Here is a 25,613-nt window from a genome sequence, read left to right as displayed (position 1 = left end):
ACGGTAAACATAGTAACCTTTTAAGTCTTCTGTAAATATTTGGTATATATACATGTATTTAGATATGTATAATATATATGCTATAAACATACTATATGAATACTATATATAGTCTCAAGTTAGATGTTTGAAAGTGGAGAGAGAAAGAGAGATAGAGAGACAGATATATAGAGAGAGAGAGAGAGAGAGAGAGAGAGAGAGAGACAGAGAGAGAGAGAGAGCGAGAGAGAGAGAGAGAGAGAGAGAGAGAGAGAGAGAGAGAGAGAGAGAGAGAGAGACTGATAGCTGAGTTGTGAGTAGTTGCCATAGGAACTGGATTGGCAGTGGACTCTCTACCAGTGTGTGTGTGTGTGTGTGTGTGTGTGTGTGTGTGTGTGTGTGTGTGTGTGTGTGTGTGTTTGTGTGTGTCTGCACGGTGTGCGTGTTCGTGTATGTGCGTGTGTGTGTGTTTGTGTGCCCGGTTAAAAAAAACATCTGCACTACATGCTCGCTGTTGCTATGGTAACACAGAAGAACAATTCCTTCACTTCCTAAGAAACCTGCTGACACATCAGTACTACAGTACTGTGGTAGTACTACTATGGTACAATGGTAGTACATAGTACTATGGTGGTACAAGGCTAGTACTATTGTAGTACTACCATGTTACTTTGGTAGTAGTATAGTACTATGGTAGTACTATGGTAGTTCTCTTGTACTTTCTGGGAGCGGAGAGGAGAGGAGAGAGGTGATGAGGGGAGAGGAGAGGAGAAGAGAGGAGAGGAGAGGAGAGAGGTGATGAGGGGAGAGGAGAGGAGAAGAGAGGTGATGAGGGGAGAGGAGAGGAGAGGAGAAGAAAAGAAAGGAGAAGAGAGGAGAGGAGAGGAGAGGAGAGAGGTGATGAGGGGAGAGGAAAGGAGAGGAGGAGAGAGGAGAGGAGAAGAGAGGTGATGAGGGGAGAGGAGAAGAGAGGAGAGGAGAGGAGAAGAGAGGAGAGGAGGAATGATGAGAGGAGATGAGCAAAGGAGAGGAGGAGAGAGGAGAAGGGATTCTACTACAGTTATTTCCTGATTTTCATTTAATCATGTTGTTCATGTTATCACACCTTTGTTACCATAGAAACAGGGATTCTATCAGTCTTCTAGAAGTCTTTCTGGAACGTTACCATGGAAACCAGAGATAACCAGACAGTTATGTAATTGAACAGTAGGAAGAGATACCAATGTGTGTGTGTGTGTGTGTGTGTGTGTGTGTGTGTGTGTGTATGTGTGTGTGTGTGTGTGTGTGTGTGCGCGTGCTTGCACATGGATGTGTATGTGTGTATGCTTGTATGTGCGTGCGTGTGCTTGTGTGTGTGTGTGTGGGTGTGTGTTTGTGTGTGTGTGTGTGTGTGTGTGTGTGTGTGTGTGTGTGTGTGTGTGTGCATGCGTGTCTGTCTCTCTGTCTGTGTGTGTGTGTGTGTGTGTGTGTGTGTGTGTGTGTGTGTGTGTGTGTGCGCGTGTGCGTGTGTGTGTGTGTGTGTATGTTCCAGCTCGATGCCTCTGAGTCCGGCCGCTGACACCCAGCATGATCGCCCCCGGCAACAGGCGGTCACCAATGGCAACCAGCCCGGCTCCCCGGTGGTCCGGGACGACGACAGAGAGGACTCTCCTCCGGGCCACAGTGTGGTGGTCCGCATCGGCATCCCGGACCTCCAGCAGACCGTAACCACACCCTCAGTACACAGTACACACACAGTACACACTCAGTACAGTTCAACAGAATGTCCCATGGTTCTAAGGGTTCTTAGGGGGTTCTAAGGGTTCTTAGGGGGTTCTAAGTGTTTTTAAGGGGTTCTAAGTGTTCTAACGTGGTTCTAAGTGTTCTACGTGTTCTTAGGGGGTTCTAAGTGTTCTAAGGTGGTTCTAAGTGTTTTTATTGTTCTAGGTGGTTCGAAGTGTTCTACGGGGGTTCGAAGTGTTCGAAGTGTTTTTAAGAGGGTTCTTAGTCTTCCAAGGTGGTTCCACGCGTTCTAAGGGTTCTTAGGGTTCCTCCTGTGTTTTCCTGCTGCAGAAGTGCTTGCGTCTGGACCCGGACCTCCCCGTGTGGGTCAGTAAGCAGCGGGTTCTGGTGACGCTGACCCAGTCGCTCTCCGACGTCCTCAACTACGGCCTCTTCCAGCCCGCCTTCAACGGCCGCGCCGGCAAGTTCCTGGATGAGGAGAGACTGCTGAAGGACTACCCCCTGCCCCCCATCACCCCCATACCCTACCTAGAGGTACCCCTACACCCCATCACCCCATACCCTACCTAGAGGTACCATACCCCTATACCCCCATATCCTACCTAGAGGTATCCCTATACCCTAGCCAAAGGTAACCCTATACCCCAATACCGTACCTAGAGGTACCCCTTTACCCTATACCCTACATAGAGGTAACCCTATACCCTACCTAGAGGTACCCCTATACCCTAATGCCTACCTAGAGGGACCAATACCCCTATACCCTACCTAGAGGTTAGGGTTACTACCCTAACCTCTATGTAGGGTAACTGTACTATTAAAATCTACTATTAAAACTAAGACTACTATTATATACTACTACTACCATTAATACTAATGCTAGTAAAACGTTTATACTATATACTACTACTCCCCCCATACCCTTCCTATAGCCAAGGGCGTAGCTTTAGTTGGGCCTTTTTTAGGCTACATTTGGTGTTTGTTGTTCTCTCCTACTGGTTATTCTACTCAAAGTTCTGCTAGTACTGATCTGATGTTGCTGACCTCCTTCCCACCACCTGTGTTCAGTTCCGTTACAAGAGGAGAGTTTATACCCAGAGCTACGTGGACGACAAACAACTCGCCAAGCTGCATACCAAGGTAGTTATGCCAACATTAAGCTATGCTAAGAGTTAGCCAAGTGAAATACCAAGATAACTACACTTGTTGTTAGCCAAGCTATATACCAAGGAAAAATGCTAACAGTTAGTACACCTGCATCCAAATGTAACTAAACAATGAGGCGAGCTACATTCTGAGGTTGCCATGCTAACAGTTAGCCACACTGCATACGAAGGTACACATGCTCATATGTCACCCAAACATACAACGATAAACATGCTAACATTTAGCCATGCTATGTAACAAGGCAAACAAGCCATCAATTAGCCATGCTATGTATCAAGGTAAACAGGTAGCCATGCTACGTCCTGCTGTGTTCCAGGCAAACCTCAAGCGGTTCATGGAACATGTCCAGCAGAAGAACGTTGAGAAGGTCTCAAGATGGCTGGACAGAGGACTGGACCCCAACTTCCATGACGCCGACAGTGGAGGTCAGTAACTCAACCTGGAGGTCAGTAACTAACTCAACCAGGAGGTCAGTAACTTAACCAGGAGGTCATTCACTTAACCAGGAGGTCAGTAACTCAACCAGGAGGTCAGTAACTCAACCAGGAGGTCAGAAAACTAACCAACCAGGTGGTCAGTAACTCAACCAGGAGGTCCGTAACTAACTCAACCAGGTTGTCAGTAACTTAACAAGGAGGTCAGTAACTAACTCAACCAGTAGGTCAGTAACTAACTCAACCAGGAGGTCAGTATCTCTACTAGGTGGTCAGTAACACAACTAGAAGGTCAGTAACTAACTCAACCAGGATGTCAGTAACTAACTAAACCAGGAGGTCAGTAACTCAACGAGGAGGTCAGTAACTTAACCAACCAGGATGTCGGTAACTCAACTAGGAGGTAAGTAACTAACCGACCAGGAGGTCAGTTACTAACTCAACCAGGAGGTCAGTTACTAACTCAACCAGGAGGTCAGTAACTAACTCAACCAGGAGGTCAGTTACTAACCAACCAGGAGGTCAGTAACTCAACCAGGAGGCCAGTAACTCAACCAGGAGGTCAGTAACTAACCAACCAGGAGCTCAGTAACTAACCAACCAGGAGGTCAGTTACTTACTCAACCAGGAGGTCAGTTACTAACTCAACCCGGAGGTCAGTAACTAACTCAACCAGGAGGTCAGTAACTAACCGACCAGGAGGTCAGTTACTAACTCAACCAGGAGGTCAGTAACTAACCGACCAGGAGGTCAGATACTAACTCAACCAGGAGGTCAGTAACTAACCAACCAGGAGGCCAGTAACTCAACCAGGAGGCCAGTAACTAACCAACCAGGAGGCCAGTAACTCAACCAGGAGGTCAGTAACTAACCAACCAGGAGGTCAGTAACTAACCAACCAGGAGGCCAGTAACTCAACCAGGAGGTCAGTAACTAACCAACCAGGAGGTCAGTAACTAACCCAACACCATATACTATATTAGCACCTACCAGCCACCCCCTTATGGTCTGTATTACTTTGTGTGTAATTCAGAGTTATATTGCAGTTTCTGAAGTATAGCTGCAGTGTCACTGTGGGTGGGTCTTATAGAGTAATAAACTGGAGTATAACTGTGTGTACTATAGAGTAATATACTGCATTATAACTGTGTTTACTATAGAGTAATATACGGCAGTATAACTGTGTACTATACAGTCATATGCTGAAGTACAACTGTGTGAACTATAGAATCATAAAATGTAGTATAACTGTGTTTACTATAGCCATATACTGCAGTGTCTCTATACTAACTGCAGTGTCCCTGTACTAACTGCAGTGTCCCTGTACTAACTGCAGTGTCTCTGTACTAACTGCAGTGTCCCTGTACTAACTGCAGTGTCTCTATACTAACTGCAGTGTCTCTATACTAACTGCAGTGTCCCTGTATTGACTGCAGTGTCTCTATACTAACTGCAGTGTCTCTATACTAACTGCAGTGTCCCTGTACTAACTGCAGTGTCTCTATACTAACTGCAGTGTCTCTATACTAACTACAGTGTCCCTGTACTAACTGCAGTGTCTCTATACTAACTGCAGTGTCTCTGTACTAACTGCAGTGTCCCTGTACTAACTGCAGTGTCTCTGTACTAACTGCAGTGTCTCTATGCTAACTGCAGTCTCCCTGTACTAACTGCAGTGTCTCTATACTAACTGCAGTGTCTCTATACTAACTGCAGTGTCCCTGTATTGACTGCAGTGTCTCTATACTAACTGCAGTGTCTCTATACTAACTGCAGTGTCCCTGTACTAACTGCAGTGTCTCTATACTAACTGCAGTGTCTCTATACTAACTACAGTGTCCCTGTACTAACTGCAGTGTCTCTATACTAACTGCAGTGTCTCTGTACTAACTGCAGTGTCCCTGTACTAACTGCAGTGTCTCTGTACTAACTGCAGTGTCTCTATGCTAACTGCAGTCTCCCTGTACTAACTGCAGTGTCTCTATACTAACTGCAGTGTCTCTATACTAACTGCAGTGTCCCTGTACTAACTGCAGTGTCCCTGTCCTCCAGAGTGCCCGTTCACCCAGGCCGTGCAGCTGGAGGACAGCTGTGACCTCATCAAGGTGCTGCGGAGCGGTGGAGCTCACCTGGACTTCAGGACGCGAGACGGCATCACCGCCCTGCACCGTGCAGTGCTCTGCAAGAACAGCACCGCACTCACAGTACGTCTACTACAGTACTGCAGTACCTCACTCACAGTACGTCTACTACAGTACTGCTACTGCAGAACTGTAGTACCACAGTACCACCCTCACAGTACATCTGGTACTACAGTACTACAGTACTGCTACTGCAGAACTGTAGTACCACAGTACCACCCTCACAGTACATCTGGTACTACAGTACTACAGTACTGCTACTGCAGTACTGTAGTACCACAGTACCACCCTCACAGTACTGTGATATATACTGTGGTAGCAGTAGATTAGTACTGTGGTAGCAGTACTACAGAATCCTTGCTTTGCATAAGATGAACACTAATCCTAATAATATGGATGATGCTAAGATGAGGATAATGGCTACCATGTCACTGTAGACCCTGCTGGACCTGGGAGCCTCCCCCGACTACAAGGACAGCCGCGGTCTGACCCCCCTGTACCACTCGGCCATGGTGGGGGGCGCCCCCTTCTGCTGTGAGCTGCTACTGCAGGACCACGCCACCATAGGTCAGAGGACACTTCACATTCATGGTTTAGCAGCTCCAGTCAGTGTGTAGGACGCATGCATGGTTCATGAGTTCAAACCAGAGTGTGTCTAGAATGTACTGATGTTTTTATCCGCTCCTGCTAGAGCGTTAAAACAATGTCTTTATGTTATTGGAGTCCCAATACAATGGGTAGAAATATGACCTTTCATGGTTTATGGGCTCCACTGGAGGGTGTTTGTGTGGAGCGTTGTGTATTCATGGTTTATGAGTGTGTGTGTGTGTGTGTGTGTGTGTGTGTGTGTGTGTGTGTAGGACGTTGTGTATTCATGGTTTATGAGTGTGTGTGTGTAGAACATTGTGTATTCATGGTTTATCCTATACTGGTTCTATCGTGAGATTGTCATGAACATAATGATTTCAATTATGATCGTTCCACAGGCATGACCGATGAAAACGGATGGCAGGAAATCCACCAGGTAGAGCTCACAGTATGAACCCTAATAATAATAATGTTAAAACCATGACGTGTTCTACGCTCTGAACCTTGTGGTTACGTTGCAGGCCTGTCGTCATGGTAACGTGCAGCATCTGGAACACCTGCTGTTCTACGGTGCTGATATGAGTTCCCAGAATGCATCAGGGAACACAGCGTTGCACCTGTGTGCGCTATACAACCAGGTAACTCACATAGAACCATGGAGCTTTAACTAGTGTTTTATTAACCAGGGTTGATTGACTAGTGTTTTGTTAACCAGGGTTTGTTAACTATTGTTTTGCTAAAGGCACCAATATGTATCAAATTCATTGCACTAAATCATAGAATGATGTGTCATCGGAGATGAAGAAACATGCTCAGAGCACCGCGTGTTGCTGGATACAGTACAGGCCAGTACAGACCAATAAAGACCGGTGCAGGCCGGTGCAGGCCAGTACAGACTAGTACATAGCTGTACAGGCCAGGCCACGTTAGCGTCTCCTCTTTGTCTGGACGGCGGGCGAGGGGCTCCTCTGACCGGTGTGTGTGTCATGGCTCTCCTCAGGACAGCTGTGCCAGAGTGCTGTTGTTCAGAGGAGCTCATAAGGACATTAAGAACTACAACAACCAGACTGCTTTTCAGGTGAAGGACCACAACTACCCGAATACCCTCCATAGACCTACAGATAAAGAAGTACCTTAGTGAGGACAAGAACTAAAACAACCTGTGTGTGTGTGTTTGTGTGTGTGTGTGCATGTGCGTGTGTGTGTGTGTGTGGTGCAGGTGGCGATCATCGCTGGAAACTTTGATTTAGCAGAAATCATCAAGATTCATAAAACATCAGACGTGGGTCAGTTCAGTTTCTTTGCTTGTTTGTTTCTGGCTCGTTTTCAAACAACAATACAAAAACTTGTAGTGTGTGTCTGTGTTTGTGTGTGTGTGTGTGTGCGTGTGTGTGTTTGTGCGCATGTGTGTGTGTGTGTGTGTAGTTCCCTTCACAGAGAGTCCTTCTTATACAAGGCGTCGTAGAGTGGGAGGAGTCAGGGCTGCAGGGGGGAGTGGCCTGTCTTCTCCTCGCTCTCTGATTCGCTCAGCCAGTGACAACGCTCTGGAAAGTCCTGCCTCCTCACCAGGCCCCTCCCTGCATAGCCTGGACACACACCACGACACACACACACACTCCCTGAGACGCCACTCACGCAGACTCAGGTACACCCACCCACACAAACACCAACCCACTTACACACACACACACACCCTCACACACAAACACACACACACCCACACACATACACACAAAAACACACACATACACACAGACACACATACATGAACACACAAACACACGAACAACCTGCACCGCAAATATCTGACACATACTAATCCATCTGTCTGCCTACCTCTCTGTGTCTACCTGTCTGCCTGCCTGTCTGCCTACCTGTCTGTTTCTACCTGTCTGTCTACCTGTCTGCCTCCTGTCTGTCTCCCTACCTGTCTGTCTGTAGTCCTGGGGGAGGGGCCGTGGTCCCAGTTGAGACCACGCCCCCGCCCTCCCCGCCCCCGGCCACCCAGGTGATGAAGAGGAGGCTCTACAGCGCCGTCCCCGGGCGCACCTTCATCGCCACCCGGTCGCACACACCCCAGGGCCCAGGAGAGATCCACCTGCACCGGGGGGAGAGGGTCAAAGGTCAGGCACACCGGGGATCAAAGGTCAGGCACAGAGAGGTTGGTTGAGTCACGTTAAGTTCACCATGTTGTTGTTTGTTCCCCAGTGCTGTCCATCGGGGAGGGGGGCTTCTGGGAGGGCAGTGTTAAGGGACGGACCGGCTGGTTTCCTGCTGACTGCGTAGAAGAAGTTCAGATGAGGCAATATGACCCCAGACTAGGTAACACTATCTGAAATATACTCAACACCATACACTTTATTATCATATTATATAAAATAATCCATTACATATATAAATATATATAAATATTTAAACATAATATGAACAATGTGTATCAAGGGTTTTTTATTTGGTGTATTTTATCTCCAGAGAGCAGAGAAGACCGCACGAAGAGGCTGTTCAGACACTATACTGTGGGCTCCTATGACAACTACACCTCCTACAGGTCAGCTGCAGCTACACCACCCTACACGTGTCATACTACACTCGCTAACTGTCAGCTGGCGGTACTGCGCCATACACATGTAGAACTACACCTTCTACAGGTCAGCTGGCGGTAGTGCACCCTACACCTACACATGTCAAACTACACTTCCTAAAGGTCAGCTGGCGGTACTGCACAATACATATGTCAAACTACACCTCTTACAGGTCAGCTGGTGGTACTGCACAATACATATGTCAAACTACACCTCTTACAGGTCAGCTGGCAGTACTGCACAATACATATGTTGAACTACACCTCGTACCGGTCAGCTGGCGGCACTGCACACCACACCTGCATACTCAAACTGAAGTGTTTGTGTGTGTGTGTGTGTGTGTGTGTGTGTGTGTGTGTGTGTGTGTGTGTGTGTGTGTGTGTGTGTGTGTGTGTTTTAGTGACTATGTGATAGAAGAGAAGGCTGCTCTACTCCAGAAGAGAGAGAGTGAAGGATTCGGCTTCGTCCTCCGAGGAGCCAAAGGTAACTAGAACTCACTAAGCCTCATTCTGCTGGTTAGAGCGTGAGGAATACTGATGATTAGCGTCGTCGTAGTCTCTCTCTCTCTCACTCTCTCTCTCTCTCTCCATCCATCCCTCCCTCCCTCCCTCCCTCCCTCTCTCTCTCTCTCTCTCTCTCTCTCTCTCTCTCTCTCTCTCTCTCTAGCTGAGACGCCCATCGAGGAGTTCGCCCCCACCCCAGCGTTCCCAGCTCTTCAGTACCTGGAGTCTGTGGACCAGGGGGGCGTGGCCTGGAGGGCGGGACTTAGGACCGGGGACTTTCTGATTGAGGTACGAATATTAATCATCCCATTTAATATTCATCTCTGCCGTTAACCTGTCTACATGTCTTGCTGTCTGCCTGTGAGTCCTTCTACCTGTCTGTCTCTACTGGTCTGCCAGTCTGTTTCTCTACCGGTGTGGCTCTACCCAACTGTTTAACTGTCTCTTACCCTGTCTGTCTACCTGTCTACCTTTCTAACTGTCTCCATGTGTCTACCTGTGTACTGTGTCCGTGTGTCTCCCTGTCTCCTGCCTCCCTGTCTCCCTTACTCTCTGTCTCTCTGTCTCTCCGTCCCCCTTTCTCCTGTCTCCCGTCTCCTGTCTTCCTGTCTCTCCCCCAGGTGAACGGGGCGGAGGTGGTGAAGGTGGGCCACAGACAGGTGGTGTCTCTCATCAGGCAGGGCGGCAGCGGGCTGCTGATGAAGGTCGTCTCAGTGTCCCGCAAGGCCGACTCCAACCTCCGCAAGAAAGGTCTGTCTGTCTGCCTGTCTGTTGGTCTGTCTGTCTGCCTGTCAGGCTTTTTTGTCTGCCTGTTTGCCTGTCAGGCTATTTGTCTCTCTGTCTGCCTGCCTGTCTGTCTCTCGGACTGACTGTGTCTGTCTGTCTGTCTGCCACCTGCCTGTCGAACAAACTTGTTATCTCCTCTCTCTGCTTTGTGATTGGTTTGTGTGATTGTAGCTCCTCCCCCTCCGAAGAGGGCTCCCAGTACATTGTTAACTCTGCTCTGTGATTGGTTGTTTGTAGCTCCGCCCCCTCCGAAGACGTGTCCTAGTACATCATTGACTTTGCTCTGTGATTGGTTGTTTGTAGCTCCGCCCCCTCTGAAGAGGGCTCCCAGTACATCGTTAACTCAGCTCTAGGATTGGTTGTTTCTAGCTCCGCCCCCTCCGAAGAGGGCTCCCAGTACAGCTTTAACTCTGCTCTGTGATTTGTTGTTTGTATCTCCGCCCCCTCCGAGAGGACTCCCTGTACATCTTTAACTCTGCTCTGTGATTGGTTGTTTGTATCTCCGCCCCCTCTGAAGAGGACTCCCTGTACATCTTTAACTCTGCTCTGTGATTGGTTGTTTGTAGCTCCGCCCCCTCCGAAGAGAGCTCCCAGTACATCTTTAACTCTGCGCTCCAAGTCCATGACCGCTGACCTGGAGGAGATAGGTACTACACATCATAATACAATACTACCGTATTACTAATACTTCTTATTTAACCATTATTACTAATACCACCAATACTACTAATAATGTCAATACTACTAATCCATGACAGCTGACCTGGAGGAAATAGGTACTACACATTAATACTACTATGAATACTACCAATAATACTCATACTACTATAGCCCATGTAGCATCATGCTAACCTGTTATCCCTTCTAGCCCATGTAGCATCACGCTAACCTGTCTGCTTCTAACATTACTATCTCATGTCATGTAGCATCATTATAACCTGTGTGTCTCTAACACTACTAGCTCATGTAGCATCATGCTAACCGGTGTATCTCTAGCACTACTATCTCATGTAGCATCATGCTATCCTGCATGTTCTAACACTATTATTTCATGTAGCATCATGCTAACCTGTGTGTCTCTAACATCACTATCTCATGTAGCATCATGCCAACCTGTGTGTCTCTAACACTACTATCTCTTGTAGCATCATACTAACCTTTATGTCTCTAACACTGCTATCTCATGTAGCATTATGGTAACCTGTGTGTTTATAACACTATTATCGGGGTCATCCCTATGTTCCCCAGGTCCTATGTTCCCCAGGTGCAAAGGGTTAGGGTCAGGTTTAGGGTTAGGGTTAGGGTGAGGGTTAACCCTAACCCTAACCATAACCATAACCAATCGGAGGAGAGACATTCTAACCGATCACAGGCGAATCAGAGGCGAAAAAGGCGGTACTTGCCCCTACCATCCTACGAAAAAAAGATTTGCTCACAGGGTCCTATGTTCCCCGGTCACATACAAAGCAGGGAACATAGGACCCGGGGAACATAGATACGCTCCCCTATTATCTCATGTAGCATAATGCTAACTTGTGTGTTGCTAACACTACTATCTCGTGTAGCATAATGCCATCCTGTTCGTTTCTACCACTGCTATCTCATATAGCATTATGCTAACCTGTCTGTTTCTAACACTATTATCTCATGTAGCATAATGCTAAGCTGTGTGTTTCTAACACCACTAATTCATGTAGCATAATGCTATCCTGTATGTTCCTAACACTACTATCTCATATAGCATTATGCTAACCTGTGTGTTTCTAACACTATTATCTCATGTAGCTTAATGCTAACTCGTGTGTTTCTAACACAACTATCTCATGTAGCATAATGCCATCCTGTGTGTTTCTAGCACTACTATCTCATGTAGCATAATGCTAACCTGGGTTTTTCTATAATGCTATCCTGTATGTTTCTAACACTACTATCTCATATAGCATTATGCAAACCAGTGTGTTTCTAACACTACTATCTCATGTAGCATTATGCAAACCTGTGTGTTTCTAACACTACTATCTCATGTAGCATAATGCTAACCTGTGTGTTTCTAACGCTACTATCTCATGTAGCATAATGCTAACCTGTGTGTTTCTAACACTACTATCTCATGTAGCATTATGCTAACCTGTGTGTTTCTAACACTTACTATCTCATGTAGCATCATGCTAACCTGTGTTTCTCTGCATCGATAAGCCTCAGCCAGAAGGCGGCGCTTTGGTGAGTCGCGTTCCCGACAGTGTTGAGGTTGTAGTGTGCTCGTGATGTCACAGTGACATCACCGTGATGTCATCAATGTGATGTAACTGTGATGCAGGCATGTTGTGGTGCTTGTGTGTTGGTGACGTCAGATTCCATTGGTTTTGTGTTGATGTGATGTCCCTGTGATGTCATTGTGATGACGGGATGCTGTTGTGCAGTCTGACTCATCATGTTGTGATGTCAGTGATGTCATCTGTGATGTCATGAATATCATCCCAATGTGACGACGTGATGTCATCGGGGGGGTTGGGAGGGGGATGTGCCAATCTGAACGGTCTAGCGTCTAGGATGCTAGGCTAGGCTATGCTAATACGCTACCAATGCTGTGAGTGGCCAGATTGGTTGACTGGACGCTGTAATCTGATTGGCTCACTGTGTTTCTAGAGAAACTGGATGAGATGCTGGCGGGAACGTCACAGGAAGTGGTAATGAGGCCGCGGCCGACGGAGGAAGTGCGCTCGGCAACGGTCCGACAGCGACCCAGCAGCCGGCGCATCACACAGGCCGAGATCAACGTGAGGACCGCCGCAGTACCGCAGGCTACCTGTAGTAGTACTGTAGTACTACTACAGTACTAATTCAGTCATATATGTGTATTATAGTATTACCGTAGTGGTACTGAATACTACTACCGTGTTTGTCTGTGTGTGTGTGTGTGTTTGTGTGTGTGTGTGTGTGTGTGTGTGTGTGTGTGTGTGTGTGTGTGTGTGTGTGTGTGTGTGTGTGTGTGTGTGTGTGTGTGTTTTCTGTGTTTGTGTGAATGTAGTCACTGTTTGAGCGTCAGGGTCTGCCCCCCCCCCAGCCGGTGGAGAAGACCACCATGGCCGTCCCCAGAGGGATGAGCAGGACAAAGTCATTCGGTACGCACACACACACACAAACACATACACACTATACACTATATAAACACACTATTTAAACACATAAACTATATAAACACACACAGGCTGCGTCTCAATTGAATTCCATCCTTCGAAGGCTGCATTTGAAGACCGATTGCGTCACAGCGGCTCGTCAAGGCTGTCCCATTTCTAAGGCTCCTTCAAATGCGGCCGAGAAATTCAGCCTTCTTTTCCCGGATTTGAAGGATCCACAGGCTGAATCCTACTCGGCCCACGGTATCCCATGGTTCATTTTTTCAGAAAAGGTGTCAGAGAGAGCGGAAGCGGCAGCTGCAGCAAATTACATATTTAATGCCAAAACTATGTAAAACCATCTTTTTATATTAAAATAAAGTTTGGACTATTTTAAATACGTATCTTTATTGTCAAAGTTCAATGACATTAACAATAGCCATATAATGTTAAGCTAATTAACGTTAAAGATTATATAATTTTTATATAACGGATCCGTATTTCCCTTACGCCGTCCGGTTTGAACCGCAGCTGTCAGGGTTGCTAGGTGACACCCTTTACCTTGTCGTTGCAAGGTAAAGGGTGTTAGCGGCTTGTTACGCAAACTGAAAATGCTTTGTAGGCCAGACCATCTATTTTAAAAACTCTTTGGTTCGGCCTAATCGGTCTACGAAGGCCACATCTTCATAGACCGAGTCCTTCGAAGGATGCGTCCCCTGAATTGAGACACAGCCACACACTAGATAAACACAAACACACCATCGGTACGTAGGGGGGTGTGCTGACGTGTGATTGGTTCACAGGGACTCCCGAGGACGATCGTATCTCCGCTCTGATTGGAGAGCACCGGTTCCCTCGGAGCTCCTCCCTGACGGATGGCTTCATCCCGCCCCCGCCGCAAATAGCCCCGCCCCCGCCCCCCTCCTCCCCCTCCTCCCCCTCCCTCTACCTGATGGACTCTGGCCCGCCCCCCTCCTTCCTCCCCCCGCCCCCCCCCATCCGGGGGGAGGGGGTCAACCGCTCCAGCTTCAAGCCGGGGGCGGAGCCACGGCTGCAGGAGCTCTCTGATTCGCCGTTGAGAAGCCACACTCACGCAGAGCGCCAAAGAAAAGCCCGCTCCATGATCATCCTGCAAGACTCCTTAGACGCACACACACCTGCTCGCCGCGACACACACACACCTGCACACACACCTACACACACCTCTGCACACCGCGACTCACACACACCTGCACACCGCGACACACACACACCTGCACACCGCGACACACACACAGCTGCGCACACACTTGCACACCGCGACACACACACACCTGTACACACACCTGCGCACACACCTGCACACACACCTACGCACACACCTGCGCACACACCTGCGCACACACCTGCGCACACACCTGCACACACACCTGCACACACGCCTATACACACACCTGCACTCACAGTTACACACAGTGACACACTCTCGGTTCACCCCGCCATCATTGCTGTCGGCCAATCCCCTCTGTCGCGTCGGCGGGGCCGTCAAATAGAAAACCCGTATGCTAATGTCGGCCAGCAGGCTCCACCCAGTAAACCCCAGAGGAGGAAATCGCCGCTTCTGAAGCAGACGCCAGTGGAGGAGCAAGGTGACGTCTCCTCTCCTAGTCTCCTCTCCTCTCCTCTCTCCTCTCCTTGTCTCCTCCTCTCCTCTCCTCTCCTCTCCTCTCCTCTCCTCTCCTCTCCTAGTCTCCTCGTCTCTTCTCCTAGTCTCCTCGTCCCCTCTGCAGGTCTGGGGCTGAAGGAGCAGGAACGGGGCGGGGCCATCCCCAGTAGGGCGGAGCTGTACCCGCAGGAAGGCGGCGTGCCCTTCCCCAGCAGGGCGGAGCTCTACCAGCAGCAGGTCCTGTCTGAGCGCGCCCGGGTCCAGGGCCGCCGTTCCTCCCTCTTCCTGTCGGTGGAGGGGGCGGGGTCGGACCACGCCCCGCCCCTCCTGACCCTCAGCCACTCCATGGACGACCTGGGGGAGCTGCCCCCCCCTGCCCCTGTGCTCTCCCCTTCCCCCACCCCCCACACCTTCCTCCACCCGCTCACCGGCAAGCCTCTAGGTCAGTCCTCCGCCTCTCCGTGACCCCCGACCCTGTCCGGTGACCCCTGACCCTCCCCCCTGACCTCTCCTCCCCCCCGACCCTCTCCGGTGACCCCTGACCTTCCCCCCTGACCTCTCCTCCCCCACGACCCTCTCCGGTGACCCCTGACCCTCCCCCCTGTCCTCTCCGTGACCCCATGACCTCTTGTCTTCCAGATCCCTCGTCCCCGCTCGCCCTGGCACTGGCGGCGAGAGAGCGAGCGCTGACGGCCCGAAGCCCCTCCCCCGAGCCGCGCAGCAAGGCATCCTGCAGCCCCTCCCCCCTGGGCTCCTCCCCCCTGGGCTCCCCCGACGCCCGTGCCAAGCGCACCCCCGCCGCCACGCCCCTCGCCAGCCCGGAGCTGCGGCACAAGCGGCCGGCCCCGCCCCTCTACCCCGAGGGCCCGCCCCTCTACCCCGAGGCCCCGCCCCTTTACCCTGAGGGCCCAGTGGAGCGGCCCGAGACGGAGGGGGGGCTCACCTCCCCCGCCGGCCCCTCCCCCGAGCGCTGGAGACCCGCCCCCCCGCCGGCCGCCGAGGGGCCGGGGGGGGGGGGAGGCGGAAAGGAGGAGGAGCCTGACGGTGGGCAGCTCGGAGGAGGAGGGCGGGGCCTTCACGGTGACCCTCCCCCCGGCGCTCCTCTCCTCCAGCGATGAGGAGACGCGGGAGGAGCTGAGGAGGATCGGCCTGGTGTCTCCCCCCCCCGCCTTCGCCTCCCTGCCCTCCCCCCCGCCCCCCTCCCTCACTCTGCTGCCCCGGCGAGCGGGTGAGGGGGGCGGGGGGGGGCGAGGGGGCGGCGGAGGACGGGTCCTTCTCCCCCAGCTCCTCCCTCCCTCCCTCCATCACGCTGGCCTCCCCTCCCGCCCCCCCCCTCCCCCTCCTCGCCCCCGGCCCCGCCCGGCCTCAAGCCCCGCCTCCGCTCCCCGGTGGGCCGCGGCCGCGCCGCCCTCAGGGACCCCCTCCTGAAGCAGTCGTCGGACAGCGAGCTCCTCCCCTCACCGCCCTCCGGCGGCCCCTCGGCCCGCCAGCCGCGGTACCTCTTCCAGAGGAGGTCCAAGCTGTGGGGCGGCGAGGGGGCGGAGCCAGGGGACGGGGGCCGGCCGGTGGCCCTGGGAGGCCAGGGGGCGGGCTCGGCCGTCGACCTGACCAATAGGATGAGCTCGGCCCTGGAGCTCTCCAATAGGACGGGCTCGGGGCTGGACCTGGCCAATCGGCTGCAGCTGCTCAACAAAGACAGCCACTCCCTGGGGGAGGAGCCTAGCCCCCTTGACCCCGGACGCAGGTCGCCAGTGGGCGGGGCAAGGTGCGTTGTCATGGAAACGGTCGACTAGGTCATTACCCATCATTCACTGGCGTTAGTTTAGTTGGAAAGGTTAGGCTTAGGTTCAAGGTTAAAGGTGGTCAGTTTAGGTGTTAGGTTAGAGGTGGTTAGTTAAGGTGTTATGTTAGAGATGGTGAGTCTAGGTACTAGGTTAGAGATGGTTAGTTTAGGTGTTAGGTTAGAGATGGTAAGTCACAGGATGGTTTGGTTCTAGCGTTCCAGACGGTTCTAGATGGTTCTAGTGTTTCCTATGGTTCTAGCGTTCCAGACGGTTCTAGTGTTTCCTATGGTTCTAGCGTTCCAGACGGTTCTAGATGGTTCTAGTGTTTCCTATGGTTCTAGCGTTCCAGATGGTTCTAGATGGTTCTAGTGTTCCAGATGTTTGTTCTTTTTCTTCCAGATGTGTAGCAGACTTTGAAGACAGTAAATCGTAGGTTTTATACCCTGGGTAAACATTTGTTGTTAAAGCTGATTCATTATGAATCATAATAATATTAACCTCTTAACAATACTTTATAATAATATAATAATACTTACAATTATTAACCAGGTTCGGTATTAACCTGATAACCTATAACCCCAATCCCAACACTATTTGACAAAATTTATAAAAAACTACTAATAATGCTATTAATAATGCTGTTAATAGTACTATTAATAATACAATTAATAATTGATGCATATAATAATATTCATATCAGTAATATTGATGACCACAGTGAATAGTGACGCGCGGCGGTGTGTTGCAGGTTGTTCTCCAGCCTCGGCGAGCTCCACACCATCTCTCAGAGGGGCACCAGCTACACCGTCCGACCCGGGAGCCGCTACCCCGTCACCCGCCGGAGCCCCTCCCCGTCTCCCTCCCCCTGCTCCGAGAGGCTGATGGGCCTGGGCTCCTCCCCCTCCCCCGACCGGCCCGAGCTGAGCTCCGGCCGCGGCCTCACCATCCTCAAGTCGTCCAGCCTCAGCCTGCCCTCCGAGCCGAAGGAGGTGCGCTTCGTGATGCGCAGCGCCAGCGCCCGGGCGCGTTCCCGCTCCCCCTCCCCCTCGCCCCACGCCTCGCCCTGCCCCTCCCCTGTGCTGGGCGGGCCCCTGCTGGCCCTGCGGCCCTGGCGGCAGCGGCCCCTGGGCCTGTGGAGCAAGTACGACGTGGGCGACTGGCTGGAGAGCGTGGGGCTGGCCGAGCACCGGCAGCGCTTCCAGGAGCACGAGATCGAGGGCTCGCACCTCCCGGCCCTCACCAAGGAGGACTACGCCGAGCTGGGCGTCACGCGCCTGGGCCACCGCATCAACATCGAGCGCGCCCTGCGCCAGCTCCTGGACGCCTCCGCTTGACCCCTGACCTCTCTTCCTCAGACCCTGGGAAGATCTTAGTCTTGATATTCTGGTCAGATGCTCTTTTGGTCACTGAAACATCTCAGGCAGTCAAAGCAATTTGATCTCTCGGCATTTATACTCCCTGCTCTGGGATTCATCCCTGGTTCTTTAGCACTAGCTAGCTCTTTAGCGCTGGCTAGCCATCTAGTGCTAGCTAGCTCTTTAATCAAGTATGTTTGAAGGAAAATGAATGGCAGTGTTGCCTCTATTTGTTTTCATTTTAGATTATCACCTTTCTGAGGATCTGATGCTGTTCTCTTTTTCACAGACTAAGAAGTAAGTTTGCTAAGTTACCGATTGAGATAACTTACCGATTAATCTTAGTTGGCAAATTTGCTGTCTTACTGAGTTTACTTATTCAGTGTGTTAGCCAATTTAGTCCGGTTAACTCAGTATGTTAGCTAACTTACTGATTTCGCTGACATGCTAAGTTGGCTAGCAGGCTAACAGTGTGCTAAACCATTCTATTGGTTTCATAGCAGCTTTCTTACTAGACTTTTGTGTTTCTATGGAGTTATTAATCATTCACAATCTTCACTTACAAGCTTGGAATAATGTTGGCGTAGACTTTGTAATCCCTTGGTTCTATAATTCAGAGGTTGTTTAGCGGATGGTTTGGTGTTGAGTACTAATGACTGTAGTGGTGTTTGTTTTGAGACGCTCCATAGCCGGGTGTAGTTTCTGTGGGCGGTGCTATCTCCTTTTAAAGCCATCTGTACAGAAATGATCATCCTCTTTTATCGTTCCTCTCTAACTAGTTAACCGTTATCTACTCTCCAGTATAACCTCTTCACCCTCGGTCACCCCCTCACACCGCGATCGCCCTGGTAACCACACCGTGATCACCCTGGTAACCACACCGCGGTCATCCCGGAAACGTGCACCACCACCCCATGCCCCCATAGGCCTGGGTTTATACACCTTTACCTATCGGGGTATCAAAACTGACCGGGTTTACTTCATGGGTTTACTATTCTCTGCTGCCCTTCTCATCTCTAGTTAACTTCCATTGAAACGCTTTCCTAGCTGCAATACATTTAGACCCAGAGTATTGGTTACTCTTTCTAAGACTCCGGAGGACGTTTTCTATAGATTATATGACAGTCTGAAGCCTATAGTTTTTATATTCCTATCCTGTAATTGGGTATATCAACTTAAGTCGGCTCTTCAGTTTATAACTCTCCGCAGAAAGAGAGGATGGCCATCACGTTGTCGTGGAAACAGGACCTAGCGTTGCCATAGCGACACCGTCCAAGTGGTTGCAGATGTGTGACATCTGATTTAACTCTTTCAAAGTATGATTTTAAAGTTATAGCGATGGTGAAGACAACATGGTATTAAAGTTATAGCGATGATGAAGACATGGTATTAAAGTTATAGCAATGATGATGTCATGGCGTTAAAGATAAAGATGAAGACAACATGGTATTAAAGTTGTTGATGAAGACAACATGGTATTAAAGTTGTTGATGAAGACAACATGGTATTAAAGTTATAGCGATGATGAAGATGTGCTCGTAGTTATTTTGGGTGGCTGATGTGAGTCCTGTTTTTCTTTTTTCTAAAAGCACACACCTGCTATGGAAGGTGGTTGTCACGGCAACTAAACTCAGTCCTGGGCAGATGTAACCTTTTAATAAACTCTAATTTACTATAAACTCCCCCAGGTTCAGCTGTCTGTCTGTCTGTCTGTCTGTTTCATGTGGACCTCTGGCTTATGAATACACACAGCCGCGTTAATGACTGACCAGTCCGACTGTTGAACCCCCAGTCGCTGACCTGCAGGCATAAACCAGTTCTATGGCTGCACACACACCAGGTGTCCTTTCATTTCTCATCTTTCATATGAGAAATGAAAGGAACTGAAAGGAGAACTGAGGCTTGGCTGCATATTCACATCGTGCACATCTACTGGACTCGACCGCTCCCATATCTCTCGGGTAGTTTCAGTATGAGAGATGAGGAACTGAAAAGAGAACTGAGGTTGGTGGACTCTTATGAGCTTGGCCCCTCCCTCATCCCATCCTGCGGCTCTTGGCTCTGGCTCCTCGCAGCTCTCATCTCCACGTCAGCTGCTCTCCCATCGGTCAGTTCCCTGCGTTCTGCTCTCCCATTATCACTGGCATCTACAGTTTTAGCTTTACGATACGGACAGAGATCACAGAATCATTCCCCAGCAACAATCAGGTCGGTGTGTGTGTGTGTGTGTGTGTGTGTGTGTGTGTGTGTGTGTGTGTGTGTGTGTGTTTGTTTTTGGGCTTACAGACTGGTACATATACTGTATCACTACTATAGAGATGGTCTAACACACTATCACTACTATTGAGATGGTTTAATTCACTATCACTACTATAAAGATGGTTTAACACACTATCAATACTATAGAGATAGTTTAACACACTATCACTACTTTAGAGATGGTTAAACAGTTTCACTACGATAGAGATGGTTTAATACACTGTATCACTACTATAGAGATGGTTTAAGTTAAACCATCTCTGTAGTAGTTATAGTGAAGAATATACAGAGGACATGACCTCAGTGTCCTCAACGGTAGCTACGGCCATGACAGTAGTGATAGTGTCAAACCTTGAACACTATAAAAACTATCAGGGCGGTGTCCTTGGTATTGTTTTCCTTCAGTTTCGTTTCTGTGATATCCGCGCAAAGGGTAATTAAAACATGTTAATCCGCTGGTCTACCACTAGATGGCAGCAAGATTAGAAACCCTCTGTTGTTACGGTTAAGTTAACCATAACCAAGCACAGATCAAGGGCAGTGAGTGCAAAGATGCAACGCAGCGGTAATAGGCTGCATCAATAAAAGTTATCATTTGTTGCAGCAAATGATAATGCAAATGGTCTGCCGAATGTTGACCTCGGTATTTGAAAAATCCTGACTATTATAGAGATGGTTTAACACTATCACTACTATAGAGATGGTTTAGCAAAGTATCACTACTTTAGAGATGGAGGTCTAATGTGTGTGGGTATGCAGGCCACCATGCTGTCCATTCCAGATCTGATCAAGAAGAAGAGGGATGGCAAGGCCCTCAGCGATGAAGACATCCAGTTCTTCCTCCAGGCTGTAGTTAAGCAGAACATACAGGAAGCTCAAACAGGTCAACACACACACGCACGGACGCACTCACACACTCACACTCACACACACACACACACACACACACACACACACACACACACACACACCATGAAGTGTTCCACAAGCGCTAGGTGTTATATAAGAATGAGTAGTGTTTCAGGCTAAGTGCTACATAAGGAAAGGTGGTACCTAATGTAAGGTGATATATAAGGGTTAAATGGTACCTAAGGTAAGGTGGTGTATTATATAAGGGTTAAGTGGTAGCTAAGGCAAGGTGCTATAAGGGTTGAGTGTTGTATAGGTTAAGGTGGTACCTATGGTAAGGTGGTACCTAAGGTAAGGTGCTAAAGGGTTAAGTGGTACCTAAGGTAAGGTGCTATAAGTAGTGTTTCTGTGTCCAGGGGCGATGCTGATGGCCATCTTCATGAAGGGCATGGTTGCCACGGAGACGATGGCCCTGACCAAAGCGATGAAGCTGTCGGGGGAAGTGCTGTCGTGGCCCGAGGAGTGGGCGGGGCTTGTTGTGGACAAACACTCCACTGGCGGCGTGGGAGATAAAGTGAGCCTGGTGCTAGCGCCAGCGCTAGCGGCCTGTGGCTTGAAGGTGATTTTAGCATTAAGGCCCCGTCCACACGGAAATGATTTTTTGGTGAAAACCCATACGTCTTGTGCATTTGGGCCGACCGTCCAGATGGATCCGGCGTTTTCGGTGGCCGAAAACACACTTTTTTGAAACCAGTTCCCAGTGTGGATAAGATAAAAGGGTATTAGTAAATATGTATTAGAGCGTTTCTACAGCTAGATCTGTTTTCGCAATGAATCCGTCTTTACAGAGATAATCCTGAAACGCATCAAAGGAAAAAAAAGCAGTCAACCTGCTGTCATCATCGTACCTGAAGATGCTAAAGTCAACATGCTAACGACAACAAGCTAAAGTCAACATGCTAAATTGAACATGCAAAGAACAGCATATATTAAAGATCCCATGACCAGCCACCAGGTGTGATGTGACTAGCCGTTACAAGCCGTTTTGGAATCTGCCCCTTATGACATCACAGGTGGGCGTGTCCACCAAGATGGGTGCTGGATAGATCAGTCTACCAGCCTACAGATTTCAAAAACGGCCTGTAACGGCTAATCACTCCACACCTAACAGACACGCCGTTTTGGGATTTTCCCCTTATGTCGTCATAAGGGGAGATGCCACCTCCCCTTTCTCTGCCTTGCCAGCCCAGAGAATTTGGCCCGCCAATGAGCTACGACCCTGCGAGCGCCACATGTGTGTATGTGTATGTGTGCGATTACACACACTGTAACGCAAGTGTTGTACACTTCTTTGTTGATTGGATAACTGTTCTGCTGTTGGTGTTATGGCGCATAACACACATAACAGGCTGCCCGCTGCCGAGGCGGTGATCCCTCGTCCGAGGCTCCAGCGGGAGACAATCGCGGTCAACAATCGCAGGCAACAATCCCTTTCTCTTCCATGTCGTGGTTCAGTCTACTTCAGATTGATGTGGACGTGGAAGAACCGGAGACGTCTGAGAACCCGACTCAGTCGTTTGAGATTCATAATATCGTCTGGGGGCGCCAACAGCTTTTGGCCGTAATAATATATATTATATGATTTAGATCTATGTTTAATATGATATGTGATAGGTTTGTGTGTGTGTGTGTGTGTGTGTGTGTGTGATAGGTTCCCATGATCAGTGGGCGGGGCCTCTGTCATACTGGAGGAACTCTGGATAAACTGGAATCAATCCCAGGGTTTAACGTCAGCCAGCCGCTCCCAAAGGTGACTAACTCAACTCACTCAACTCACTCAACTAACCCAACTATTTCAACTATCTTAACTATCTTACTAACTTAATCAACATACTCAACTTAATCAACTAAATCATCTATCTCAACTAAATCAACTATTTCAACCATCTATTGAACAAGGTAACCCACTAACCCAACTTAATCGAGTCCACCTCCAGCAGCCCTCTATCAGGTAAGTGTCTGACCCCCTCACTACAGCTCACACTCTGCACTGTGGGGACTCCAAATCTGTTGATTCTAACCGGTTTATGTCTTTGTCTGTCTGCCTGCCTGCCTGCCTGCCTGCCTGCCTGCCTGCCTCTCTCTCTCTCTCTCTCTCTCTCTCTCTCTCTTTCTCTCTCTCTCTCTCTCTCTCTCTCTCTACCTCTCTCTCTCTAGGTGCGGTCCATTCTGGCGGAGGTGGGCTGTGTGGTGGTGGGTCAGACTGTCTCTCTGGTCCCAGCAGACCGCATCCTCTACGCCCTGAGGGACGCCACCAGCACTGTGGAAAGCCTGCCCCTCATCACCGGTACTAGTGCTAAATAGAACTAATACTACAACTAGTACCACTCAACCAGACCTATTCTCATGCTAATACAGCACTACACAGACCTAGCCTCATGCTACTATAGAGCTACATGAACCCAGCTTCATGATTATATCGAACTACACAAACAACGATGTGTGGCCATCTTGCTTCTCCAGGGTCCATCATCTCTAAGAAGGCAGCGGAGTCTCTGAACTCCTTGGTCCTGGACGTCAAGTTTGGGGGATCAGCTATCTGCAAAGACCTAGCTAGCGCTAAGGAGCTAGGAGAGTCCCTGGTTGGCATTAGGGATGTTGTGACTCTAAAGTTACTATGATATTAATTTTCCCTTCAGAGTATAAACAGTGTGATTACTTTGGTCCGGGATAAACCGAGTGTCGTCCTTTAGGTGACCGCCGGTAACAACCTGGGCATGAATACGAGGGCGGTGTTTACCCACATGAGCAATCCTATTGGTCGATGCATCGGCAACAGTGTGGAGGTCATCGAATCATTGGAGACCCTGAAGGGAAAAGGACCCAGCGACCTGATGGAGCTGGTCAGCACCCTAGGTAGCAGCACACCATACCCCATAATGCCCCACAATACCCCATAATACGCCTGATATAACCCCCCCTACCCAGATGATGTCATACCCTGGATCCAGGGACCTAATGGAACCCTGGGTACCCCATAATATACCCTAGACCAATACCCTCTGATACCATGCTATACCCTCTACCCTATAATATAATACTCTACACCCTCCCCGTTATAATACCCTATTATCTAATACCCTCTACCCTAGAACCCATTCCCTGTAACCCTTGACCTTTGTATGTCTCAGGAGTCATTGGACTGTGTTCTTTTTATTTCAAGGGGGCGTGTTGCTGGTGATGACAGGCAAAGTGAGCAGCCTATCGGAGGGCGGCAGATTGATCACTGAGAGTGTGACTGGTGGAGCAGCTCTGGCTAAGTTCCAGGCCATGATGGTAGCTCAGGGCGTGTCCAATGAAGATGCTCAATCGCTATGCTCCGCCCAAGCAGACTACCACAGCATCCTGAGGAGAGCAGAGCACCAGACAGAGCTACACACACACACCCAGGGTACTCTCTCTCTCTCTCTCTCTCCCTGTGTCAGTGTCTCTCTCTCTCTCTCTCTCTCTCTCTCTCTCTCTCTCTTTCTCTCTCAGTGAGTGAGTGACTCTCTCTTTCTACCTAGGGGTTGTCATGGAGATCGATGGACTTGTCTTGGCCGAGGTCCTCCATCAGCTTGGGGCGGGGCGAACGAGAGCTGGAGAACCTCTCAATCACAGTGTTGGGGCGGAGCTACTGGTGTCATTGGGTGAAAGTGTAAATAAAGGTGAGGTCACTTCCTGCCCTTACCTGTCAGGCGATGTTCAGGTTAACATGTGTTAACGATAGTTAACAAGTTTATCTATCTGTCTCCAGGTCGCCCCTGGTTACGGATCCACTTTGAGAGTCTGGCTCTGACCCCAGACCAGACGAGTCGTTTGGAGGGCGCTCTGACTCTCGGTGGATCAGGAGACAAACCTCGCGGAGGATCACTGATCGAGGGGATGATCCCGCCCATGTGACCTGTCAGTCATTATCTTTTAATTTTTCTTTCTTTTAAAAGTTTTCTTATAATTGGGGTTATTGATAACATATAAAAGTTTAGATTAATGCTTTAAACTTTTTATTTTTAAACAATGTGTAAAACCCCAGCTAACTCCACGTCACGAATAACCCCCTAATACCCATAATGCACCACCTAATACCCATAATGCAGCATTCGTCTAGGAACAGGCCAGTGCCTCTCCTACTGATACAAGGTTTTATTTCCAACATTCCCCCATTTGTTATGTCCCAACAAGGACGAACCAACCCGGTCGTCTGGGACATAGCCAGGGCCATATACCTTATCAAGGGAAACACCCCATCTGTTATTTTGTTATTCACGCTTTCTTTCCTATAATACTCGCCCCAAACCTTTGGCTCAGTGAGAAGAGGGATTGACAGCCAAGGAGCACGTCGGGGGACTGCTCCTCACCACCTACACTAAGACTATTCCACATAAGTCAGTACCTGCGCTGTATTACATCCTCTAATAAAACATCTATTCAACCCTCTTATCCAATCTGGCAAGTTGCTTTGATTTCCACTTCAAGAATTACTACTACGACGAAAAAATACACAACGCAGAGTCTATACGAACAGTTTAGAAATAAGCTGAAATCTAACACCTAATACCAGGGTTTCCCACAGCACTTTACAGCTTAGGCAGTCGCCTAAGCAACACACGCCTGCAGCATTCACTACGACCCTAAAAAAAATAATATATATAACGAAAAGAAAA

General features: G+C 49.3%; 2 protein-coding genes across 4 annotated transcripts in view; both read left to right on the top strand.

Moving 5' to 3' along the window:
• The window catches only part of shank3b (SH3 and multiple ankyrin repeat domains 3b), a 22,636-nt gene extending 3,218 nt beyond the window's left edge, over positions 1–19,418 (top strand). Inside the window, 28 exon segments of the mRNA XM_079735298.1 lie at positions 1,511–1,682; positions 2,032–2,235; positions 2,770–2,841; positions 3,185–3,293; positions 5,355–5,506; positions 5,881–6,010; positions 6,430–6,467; positions 6,553–6,669; positions 7,032–7,109; positions 7,251–7,317; positions 7,457–7,676; positions 7,973–8,154; positions 8,240–8,353; positions 8,504–8,579; positions 9,014–9,096; positions 9,280–9,404; positions 9,737–9,866; positions 10,469–10,549; positions 12,549–12,679; positions 12,931–13,024; positions 13,822–14,646; positions 14,788–15,105; positions 15,303–15,661; positions 15,663–15,907; positions 15,909–15,990; positions 15,992–16,428; positions 16,847–16,876; positions 17,196–19,418. Of these exon segments, the coding sequence (XP_079591424.1) occupies positions 1,515–1,682; positions 2,032–2,235; positions 2,770–2,841; positions 3,185–3,293; positions 5,355–5,506; positions 5,881–6,010; positions 6,430–6,467; positions 6,553–6,669; positions 7,032–7,109; positions 7,251–7,317; positions 7,457–7,676; positions 7,973–8,154; positions 8,240–8,353; positions 8,504–8,579; positions 9,014–9,096; positions 9,280–9,404; positions 9,737–9,866; positions 10,469–10,549; positions 12,549–12,679; positions 12,931–13,024; positions 13,822–14,646; positions 14,788–15,105; positions 15,303–15,661; positions 15,663–15,907; positions 15,909–15,990; positions 15,992–16,428; positions 16,847–16,876; positions 17,196–17,781 (5,253 nt within the window). The 5' untranslated portion in view covers positions 1,511–1,514 and the 3' untranslated portion in view covers positions 17,782–19,418.
• A 380-nt stretch (positions 19,419–19,798) lies between these two features.
• On the top strand, positions 19,799–25,389 carry tymp (thymidine phosphorylase). 3 transcript variants are annotated; one of them, XM_079735312.1, is made up of 11 exons: positions 19,879–20,010; positions 20,821–20,944; positions 21,327–21,529; positions 22,622–22,720; positions 23,128–23,257; positions 23,434–23,552; positions 23,664–23,826; positions 24,134–24,361; positions 24,477–24,617; positions 24,707–24,855; positions 25,258–25,389. In XM_079735312.1, the coding sequence occupies exons 2-10, from the start codon at positions 20,827–20,829 to the stop codon at positions 24,850–24,852; spliced, it is 1,347 nt and encodes a 448-aa protein (XP_079591438.1). In that variant the 5' UTR covers positions 19,879–20,010; positions 20,821–20,826; the 3' UTR covers positions 24,853–24,855; positions 25,258–25,389. The 3 variants fall into 3 exon arrangements, with proteins under 3 accessions (XP_079591437.1, XP_079591439.1, XP_079591438.1); XM_079735311.1 differs by having other exon boundaries at positions 19,799–19,909; positions 24,707–25,389; XM_079735313.1 differs by having other exon boundaries at positions 19,862–20,010; positions 24,707–25,389.
• The last annotated feature ends 224 nt before the right edge of the window (positions 25,390–25,613 follow it).

Source organism: Pollachius pollachius, assembly GCF_949987615.1.
Source record: "Pollachius pollachius genome assembly, chromosome: 4".
Classification (NCBI taxonomy): Eukaryota; Metazoa; Chordata; class Actinopteri; order Gadiformes; family Gadidae; genus Pollachius; species Pollachius pollachius.
This window is presented reverse-complemented; position numbering and strand designations above follow the sequence as displayed.

Bases quoted from the DNA above. Each gene is read 5' to 3' on its own strand.
- tymp (XM_079735311.1), top strand. From the start codon at position 20,827: ATGCTGTCCATTCCAGATCTGATCAAGAAGAAGAGGGATGGCAAGGCC. The intron at 20,945-21,326 runs GTCAACACACAC...TTCTGTGTCCAG, and splicing joins CATACAGGAAGCTCAAACAG to GGGCGATGCTGATGGCCATC. The intron at 23,827-24,133 runs GTAGCAGCACAC...TTTTATTTCAAG, and splicing joins GGAGCTGGTCAGCACCCTAG to GGGGCGTGTTGCTGGTGATG.